Source organism: Panulirus ornatus, chromosome 29, assembly GCF_036320965.1.
Source record: "Panulirus ornatus isolate Po-2019 chromosome 29, ASM3632096v1, whole genome shotgun sequence".
NCBI classification, from domain to species: Eukaryota; Metazoa; Arthropoda; class Malacostraca; order Decapoda; family Palinuridae; genus Panulirus; species Panulirus ornatus.
Genome location: NC_092252.1, coordinates 5,132,098 through 5,142,464, shown reverse-complemented (window position 1 = coordinate 5,142,464; position 10,367 = coordinate 5,132,098). Strand labels below are relative to the sequence as shown.

At 42.4% G+C, this 10,367-nt stretch overlaps 1 protein-coding gene across 1 annotated transcript in view; it reads right to left on the bottom strand.

The window, feature by feature from the left end:
- Tk (Tachykinin) overlaps nucleotides 1-10,367 on the bottom strand; it is a 227,949-nt gene that overhangs the window by 8,700 nt on the left and 208,882 nt on the right. The window contains exon 5 of the mRNA XM_071679042.1: nucleotides 3,724-3,889. Within this exon, the coding sequence (XP_071535143.1) occupies nucleotides 3,725-3,889 (165 nt within the window). The 3' untranslated portion in view covers nucleotide 3,724. The remainder of the gene's footprint in view (nucleotides 1-3,723; nucleotides 3,890-10,367) is intronic.

Genomic DNA, 10,367 nt, shown 5'->3' with positions numbered 1-10,367 from the left:
GTTTCTAGCCCCCCGTTCCCGTCCCCTTTAGTCGCCTTCTACGACACGTGAGGAATGCGTGGGAAGTATTCTTTCTCCCCTATCCCCTATCCAGGCCCCTCAAAACTTTCCATGGTTTACCCCAGTTGCTTCACATGCCCTGGTTCAATCCATTGACAGCACGTCGACCCCGGTATACCACATTGTTCCAATTCACTCTATTCCTTGCATGCCTTTCACCCTCCTGCGTGTTCAGGCTCCGATCACTCAAAATCTTTTTCACTCCATCTTTCCACCTCCAATTTGGTCTCCCACTTCTCCTCGTTCCCTCCACCTCTGACACACATATCCTCTTTGTCAATCTTTCCTCACTCATTCTCTCCATGTGACCAAACCATTTCAAAACACCCTCTTCTGCTCTCTCTACTACACTCTTTTTATTACCACACATACCCTTTCATTACTCACTCAATCAAACCACATACTGTCCTCAAACATTTCATTTTCAACACATTCACTGTCTTCTGTATAACCTTATCTATTGTCCATGCCTCGCAACCATATAACAGTGTTGGAACTATTATTCCTTCAAATACCCATTTTTGCTCTCCAAGATAACATTCTCTCCTTCCACACATGCTCCATCTCTCCTAGAACCTTCACCCCCTACCCCATCCTGTGACTCACTTCTGCTTCCATGGCTCCATTCGCTGTGAAGCGTCTGGGGTAAACCATGGAAAGGTTTGTGGGGCCTGGATGTGGATAGGAAGCTGTGGTTTCGGTGCATTACACATAAAAGCTAGAGACTGAGTATGAACGAATGTGGCTTTTGTTGTCTTTTCCTAGCACTACCTCGCACACACGCACAGGAGGAGAAGGGTGCCATTTCATGTGTGGTGGGGTGGCGACGGGAATGGATGAAGGCAGCAAGTATGAATATGTACATGTGTATATATGTATATGTCTGTGTATGTATATGTATGTATACTTTGAAATGTATAGGTATGTATATGAGTGTGTGTGGGCATTTATGTATATACATGTGTATGTGGGTAGGTTGGGCCTTTTCTTTCTTTTGTTTCCTTGTGCTACCTCGCTAATGCGGGAGACAGCAACAAAGTATAATAAAAAGAAATGTATATGTGTGTATATGTTGAAATGTATAGGTATGTATATATATGTGTGTGTGTGGGCGTTTATGTATATACATGTATATGTGGGTGGGTTGGGTCATTCTTTCATCTGTTTCCTTGCGCTACCTTGCTAACACAGGAGACAGCGATTAAGTATAATAAAACATATACATAAATGCCCATACAAGCACATATACATATCAACGTATACATACTTATACATATATGGACACATACATATATACACATACATTTAACATGCTTTTCATCTTTTAGATTTCCTAGGTAATTTCAATATCAATACAGCAAAAGGACTAAAAGATGTAAACAAAATTTCTAAGACTTACGTATTATACTACAAACCAGTTCTAATCCAGAATACCAGTTAATATTGGGAAATGGATTTTAATTCTATCTCTCTGTATCTCTGACACTTGTTCCCTCCTAGAACTCCCTCAAGGGGATGGCCACAGCAATACAGTCTCCATAACTAATGACCTTCATTTCTGCTTCTTAGCTTTTAGTGCCCCGTCCTTAACAACCCACTAGCAGAGGACAACTCTGCTGCAGTGTCTGCAGAAGCTCCTACCTAATGTTCCAAATGACTACTTTTCCCTAATGTGTCTACCTAATATTCCAACCTACTACTTCTACCTAAAGCTTCTACATACTCCTACCTAATGATCCTGCCTACTACTTCTATCTAGTGCTTCTACCATTTTGCCAAAAGGCACAGCTAGTGCATAATGCTCACTGCAGGAAAATCAGGAGTCATGAAGAATGAGCTGCATGAGTCATGTGTTGTGTGTGACATGGAAAGATTTGTAGTGATGTCACTATTGATTAGGTGACAGCGTGTCACCTTACCTGACCTAATAATCCCTGAAAGAGTGTGTTTGGTGACCCATCACACACATATGCATGCACCTGCAGAATTAATCCCCGACACCTTCACTTGATCTCAGTGGTAGCACAGTAAAAGCTGTCTCTGTAATTAAAGATGACCTGACCCTTTCCATAAGAAGTGCTTCTCTAATGGACTTTAACTCAAGTCAACCACTATGGATAAAGGTTAGCAACATTCGGCTTTGATGTCTCTAATTCCATTTGGGAATACCTACCCTTCACAGAACTCTACACCTCTTAAATACCCTGGTATCACTGCAGTAAACCAGTCAGACAGTTGACTCACCACAAGACAACAAGTGTACTACTCCACTACCTGAAGTCTTGGCAATGTAATTCCAGACTCAAGCTGCCCTTTGGGTGCCTTTGTCAGTAGATGTCCCACCGGGACTCCTGACATTTCATCTTCTTGGCAGGTTCCATTTTGGTGCCTCAACTCCGATATCCAAGTCCCAGTAAGAATCGCATGAAACATCAATCCCGCCCATCACAAGTGGCAGCTGTAACAATATGGGACCAACGGCCACGTCGTGACACTCCTGCATCTCTAGCACCACTTTAGGAGCCAACTGCAACCCAAGCACTATTCAGCAGTCACCGCACACTTCAGGAGCCTCCTGCTTCCTTATCACTATTCGACAATCACCGCACACTCCGGGAGCCATGATACAGGCCACACACACCTCCTACATGAGCTCCACATTGACTTGGTAGCCATGCACTTCTCCCACATGGTTACAGGATCCCTGTTAACCCTGCCTCGTATTACTTGACCTATCTTGCTTTACCTCTTCTTCACTATAATCTTGCACCTCCAGTAGCTCAGTGCCCTTTGTTACCTCATCATGTATATCCTATCCAATAGAGCATTGTTGGTGATGTTTTAAAATGTTTCAGTGCCCTCTCCCAGTCATACTACTCTGATAAACCCTACCAGAGCACTCGCAGAAGATTGTATGTTTGTGGACAGAATGCCAGTAGTCCATGTGTGGGTGAGGTAGAAAGAAAAGACAGCTGCCTGGCTCACTAAGCAGCCATCGCTAAGCTTCACGATGCCTAGGTGGGTAGCACTATTAATGTATCTCCTTAATCGTTGGCTCCCTACCAGCTACTTCCTAGTGGATTTTAATTTTGCACACTTCAAAGTGGCAGATTATTAAGAAAGCAGCAAATGCCTATATTCATACCACACTGCTAATTACTCAAATTGCTCCTAGAAACTGTGACGCTAGATTAAAACATCAATGCTTGAAAACTGACATCTACTACTGTTCAGTATACAATCTAGAGTATTACAGTTGACAACAATGGGGGTCCCAAAATTCATAAATTCAATGTCTATTCTTTTACATATGTGGCTCCTGTTGAGGTTATGTGAACTTTTTCCAGCTCAGGCACACAAACAACTGTGCTATATATTTGATAGGAATCATCTCTAGCATTTGTTAATTTCATGTATAACATAATTCATTTCATATTTTTACAAACAGGTAAGGCCAATGTTCCAAGAAGATTTTGTGCTAATACGGTTCTTTAATCCTCTATCAGAAATGCAGTTAACCACTGTATACAAAATACTGTAATTTTCCACTAAAATGTGTAATCAGCTTCCTTCTCCATCTTTCAAATCACAAAAGAAAAGCAAATATTGACTAAAAGATAGTACTTTGTCATTTCAATTATATATGAATAAAGAAAAACTTACCTCAGCCCCTCATACCAAGGAAGCCTGAAGGGGCTCTCTTGTCTACTCCTGCCATGTTAAGCTCTTCATCCGAGTCATCACCATAAATGGCCTTTTTACCGCGCATTCCCAAAAATCCAGAGGGAGCTCGTTTCTGCTGCTGCCCGTCCATCATTGCTGTAAATGCCTGTGGAAGAAAATTCCTGAAAAATCTTGGAAGCAAATCTCACTTACTTTGTCATGTGTTCTTATGAAATTCAGAGCAGGTGAAATTTAAGAATCTGAAAACAGGAATCTCAAAAATCAAATGCAAATTCCTTATGATAACCAGATATTCATGATGCCTTATTTTAAAATAATGCAATTCTCCTAAAAAAAACAAAAGCTGCTACACATTTAGAAAACTATGATGCAGCATTCTGTTAAAATACTTATGGTCTCATCTTCTTTTATTGATGGTAACTGAGACAGCAAAGGGAATTGAATAACCTAATCTTGGCTATCTTATACACATTAAGTAGATACTGTCCATATGTACATTATATTGTTTTTCTTATGTATGCTCACCATTTCCTGAGTGAGTGAGGTAGCAACAAGAACAGATGACTAAGCCTTACAAGGAAAAATTCCTCACCTGGCTCCTTTTTCTGTTCCTTCTTTTGGAAATTATACAGGAAAGGAGGATTTCCAACCACCTATTCTTGCCCCTCTAAGTTGCCTTCTAATACACGCAGGGAATATGTGGACAATATTACCTATCCCCAGTGATAAACATACATTACTTACACACATATATTCGCCATTTCCTGTGTATGCAAGGCAGCATCAAGAACAGAGGACTGAGCCTTAGAGGCAAAAAAAAAAAAAAAAAAATCCTCTTTTCTTTCTTTTGGAAAAGTATAAACTGGAGGGGAGGATTTCCAGCCCCCCACTCCCAACCCTTTCAGTTGCCTTTTATGGTACACAGGGAATATGTGGGAAGTATTTTTTCTTCCCCATACCCAGGGAAAATATAAACTGCAGAGGTTGGTGACAGAGTTTGGTAAAGTGTGTGAAAGAAGAAAGATGAGAGTAAATGTGAATAAGAGCAAGGTTATTAGGTTCAATAGGGTTGAGGGGCAAGTTAATTACGAGGTACGTTTGAATGGAGAAAAACTGGAAGAAGTGAAGCGTTTTAGATATCTGGGAGTGGACTTAGCAGCGGAAGGAACCATAGACATGGAAGTGAGTCACAGGGTGGGGGAGGGGGCGAAGGTTCTGGGAGTGTTGAAGAATGTGTGGAAGGTGAGAGAACATTATCTCAGAGCAAAAATGGGTATGTTTGAAGGAATAGTGGTTCCAACAATGTTATATGGTTGCAAGGCAAGGGGAGAGATGTGTGGTAATAAAAACAGTGTGGTTGAGAGAGCAGAAGAGGGTATACTGAAATGGTTTAGACACATTGAGAGAAAATGAAAGAGGAAAGATTGACAAAAAGGATACATGTGTCAGAGGTGGAGGGAACGACGAGAAGTGGGAGACCAATGTATCAGAGGTGGAGGGAATGACAAGAAGTAGGAGACCAATGTGTCAGAGGTGGAGGGAACAATGAGAAGTGGGAGACCAAACTGGAGGTGGAAGTATGGACTGAAAAAGATTTTGAGCGATCGGGGCCTGAACATACAGGAGGGTGAAAGGCATGCATGGAATAGAGTGAATTGGAATGATGTGGTATACTGGGGTCGATGTGCTGTCAATGGAATGAACCAGGGCATGAGAAGCTTCTAGGGTAAACCATGGAAAGTTCTGTGGGGCCTGGATGTGGAAAGGGAGCTGTGGTTTCGGTGCATTACACATGACAGCTAGAGGAAGCGTAAACGAAAGTGGGCTTTTTGTCTTTTCCTCGTGCTACCTTGTGCGCATGCAGGGGGAGGGTAGGTGCCATTCCATGTGTGGCGGAGTGGCAGCAGGAATGGATGAAGGCAGCATGTATGAATATGTACACGTGTATATATGTATATGTCTGTGTATGTATAAATATGTATACGTTGAAATGTATAGGTATGTATATGTGCATGTGTGGACGTGTATGTATATGCATGTGTATGAGGATGGGTTGGGCCATTCTTTCGTCCATTCCCTTGCACTACCCCGCTAACGCGGGAGACAGCGACAAAGTATGATAAATGAATATATATATATTTCTTTATTTATTATTTTGCTTTGTCGCTGTCTCCCGCGCGAGGTAGCACAAGGAAACAGACGAAGGAAATGGCCCAACCCACCTACACACACATGCACACACACACATGTCCACACATGCAAACATACACACCCACACATCCCAAAGTACACACATATATACACAAACAGACACACACATATACACACATGCACACAATTCACACTGTCTGCCCCTACTCATCCCCATCGCCACCCCGCCACACACGGAATAACATCCCCCTCCCCCCTCATGTGCACGAGGCAGCACCAGGAAAAGATAACAAAGGCCACATTCGCTCACACTCACTCTCCAGCTGTCATGCAATAATGCCCGAAACCACAGCTCCCTTTCCACATCCAGGCCCCAAACAACTTTCCATGGTTTCCCCAGACGCTTTACATGCCCTGATTCAATCCATTGACAGCACGTCAATATATATGGTGCCTCCCACACCATATATTTTTAATACCTTCCACAGAGCATCTCTATCAACTCTATCATATGCCTTCTCCAGATCCATAAATGCTACATACAAATCCATTTGCTTTTCTAAGTATTTCTCACATACATTCTTCAAAGCAAACACCTGATCCACACATCCTCTACCACTTCTGAAACCACACTGCTCTTCCCCAATCTGATGCTCTGTACATGCCTTCACCCTCTCAATCAATATCCTCCCATATAATTTACCAGGAATACTCAACAAACTTATACCTCTGTAATTTGAGCACTCACTCTTATCCCCTTTGCCTTTGTACAATGGCACTATGCACGCATTCCGCCAATCCTCAGGCACCTCACCATGAGTCATACATACATTAAATAACCTTACCAACCAGTCAACAATACAGTCACCCCCTTTTTTAATAAATTCCACTGCAATACCATCCAAACCTGCTGCCTTGCCGGCTTTCATCTTCCGCAAAGCTTTTACTATCTCTTCTCTGTTTACCAAATCATTTTCCCTAACCCTCTCACTTTGCTCACCACCTCAACCAAAACACCCTATATCTGCCACTCTATCATTAAACACATTCAACAAACCTTCAAAATACTCACTCCATCTCCTTCTCACATCACCACTACTTGTTATCACCTCCCCATTTGCGCCCTTCACTGAAGTTACCATTTGCTCCCTTGTCTTACGCACTTTATTTACCTCCTTCCAGAACATCTTTTTATTCTCCCTAAAATTTAATGATACTCTCTCACCCCAACTCTCATTTGCCCTTTTTTTCACCTCTTGCACCTTTCTCTTGACCTCCTGTCTCTTTCTTTTATACATCTCCCACTCAATTGCATTTTTTCCCTGCAAAAATCGTCCAAATGCCTCTCTCTTCTCTTTCACTAATACTCTTACTTCTTCATCCCACCAATCACTACCCTTTCTAATCAACCCACCTCCCACTCTTCTCATGCCACAAGCATCTTTTGCGCAATCCATCACTGATTCCCTAAATACATCCCATTCCTCCCCCACTCCCCTTACTTCCATTGTTCTCACCTTTTTCCATTCTGTACTCAGTCTCTCCTGGTACTTCCTCACACAAGTCTCCTTCCCAAGCTCACTTACTCTCACCACCCTCTTCATCCCAACATTCACTCTTATATTTTTTTTTTTTTTTTCATACTATTCGCTATTTCCCGCGATAGCGAGGTAGCGTTAAGAACAGAGGACTGGGCCTTTGAGGGAATATCCTCACCTGGACCTCTTTGTTCCTTCTTTTGGGAAAAAAAAAAAAAAAAAAAAACAAGAGGGGAGGATTTCCAGCCCCCCGCAATTGAGTGGGAGATGTATAAAAGAAAGAGACAGGAGGTCAAGAGAAATGTGCAAGAGGTGAAAAAAAGGGCAAATGAGAGTTGGGGTGAGAGAGTATCATTAAATTTTAGGGAGAATAAAAAGATGTTCTGGAAGGAGGTAAATAAAGTGCGTAAGACAAAGGAGCAAATGGGAACTTCAGTGAAGGGCGCAAATGGGGAGGTGATAACAAGTAGTGGTGATGTGAGAAGGAGATGGAGTGAGTATTTCGAAGGTTTGTTGAATGTGTTTGATGATAGAGTGGCAGATATAGGGTGTTTTGGTCGAGGTGGTGTGCAAAGTGAGAGGGTTAGGGAAAATGATTTGGTAAACAGAGAAGAGGTAGTGAAAGCTTTGCGGAAGATGAAAGCCGGCAAGGCAGCAGGTTTGGATGGTATTGCAGTGGAATTTATTAAAAAAGGGGGTGACTGTATTGTTGACTGGTTGGTAAGGTTATTTAATGTATGTATGACTCATGGTGAGGTGCCTGAGGATTGGCGGAATGCGTGCATAGTGCCATTGTACAAAGGCAAAGGGGATAAGAGTGAGTGTTCAAATTACAGAGGTATAAGTTTGTTGAGTATTCCTGGTAAATTATATGGGAGGGTATTGATTGAGAGGGTGAAGGCATGTACAGAGCATCAGATTGGGGAAGAGCAGTGTGGTTTCAGAAGTGGTAGAGGATGTGTGGATCAGGTGTTTGCTTTGAAGAATGTATGTGAGAAATACTTAGAAAAGCAAATGGATTTGTATGTAGCATTTATGGATCTGGAGAAGGCATATGATAGAGTTGATAGAGATGCTCTGTGGAAGGTATTAAGAATATATGGTGTGGGAGGAAAGTTGTTAGAAGCAGTGAAAAGATTTTATCGAGGATGTAAGGCATGTGTACGTGTAGGAAGGGAGGAAAGTGATTGGTTCTCAGTGAATGTAGGTTTGCGGCAGGGGTGTGTGATGTCTCCATGGTTGTTTAATTTGTTTATGGATGGGGTTGTTAGGGAGGTAAATGCAAGAGTTTTGGAAAGAGGGGCAAGTATGAAGTCTGTTGGGGATGAGAGAGCTTGGGAAGTGAGTCAGTTGTTGTTCGCTGATGACACAGCGCTGGTGGCTGATTCATGTGAGAAACTGCAGAAGCTGGTGACTGAGTTTGGTAAAGTGTGTGGAAGAAGAAAGTTAAGAGTAAATGTGAATAAGAGCAAGGTTATTAGGTACAGTAGGGTTGAGGGTCAAGTCAATTGGGAGGTGAGTTTGAATGGAGAGAAACTGGAGGAAGTGAAGTGTTTTAGATATCTGGGAGTGGATCTGGCAGCGGATGGAACCATGGAAGCGGAAGTGGATCATAGGGTGGGGGAGGGGGCGAAAATTCTGGGGGCCTTGAAGAATGTGTGGAAGTCGAGAACATTATCTCGGAAAGCAAAAATGGGTATGTTTGAAGGAATAGTGGTTCCAACAATGTTGTATGGTTGCGAGGCGTGGGCTATGGATAGAGTTGTGCGCAGGAGGATGGATGTGCTGGAAATGAGATGTTTGAGGACAATGTGTGGTGTAAGGTGGTTTGATCGAGTGAGTAACGTAAGTGTAAGAGAGATGTGTGGAAATAAAAAGAGCGTGGTTGAGAGAGCAGAAGAGGGTGTTTTGAAATGGTTTGGTCACATGGAGAGAATGAGTGAGGAAAGATTGACCAAGAGGATATACGTGTCGGAGGTGGAGGGAACGAGGAGAAGAGGGAGACCAAATTGGAGGTGGAAAGACGGAGTGAAAAAGATTTTGTGTGATCGGGGCCTGAACATGCAGGAGGGTGAAAGGAGGGCAAGGAATAGAGTGAATTGGAGCGATGTGGTATACCGGGGCTGACGTGCTGTCAGTGGATTGAATCAAGGCATGTGAAGCGTCTGGGGTAAACCATGGAAAGCTGTGTAGGTATGTATATTTGCATGTGTGGACGTATGTATATACATGTGTATGGGTGTGGGTTGGGCCATTTCTTTCGTCTGTTTCCTTGCGCTACCTCGCAAACGCGGGAGACAGCGACAAAGTATAAAAAAAAAAAAAGAAAAAAAATATATATATATATATATATATATATATATATATATATATATATATATATATACATATATATATATATATATATATATATATTTTTTTTTTGCTTTGTCGCTGTCTCCTGCGTTTGCGAGGTAGCGCAAGGAAACAGACGAAAGAATGGCCCAACCCACCCCCATACACATATATATACATACGTCCACACACGCAAATATACATACCTACACAGCTTTCCATGGTTTACCCCAGACGCTTCACATGCCCTGATTCAATCCACTGACAGCACGTTAACCCCGGTATACCACATCGATCCAATTCACTCTATTCCTTGCCCTCCTTTCACCCTCCTGCATGTTCAGGCCCCGATAACACAAAATCTTTTTCACTCCATCTTTCCACCTCCAATTTGGTCTCCCACTTCTCCTCGTTCCCTCCACCTCCAACACATATATCCTCTTGGTCAATCTTTCCTCTCTCATTCTCTCCATGTGCCCAAACCATTTCAAAACACCCTCTTCTGCTCTCTCAACCACACTCTTTTTATTTCCACACATCTCTCTTCCTCTTTCATTACTTACTCGATCAAACCACCACATATTGTCCTCAAACATCTCA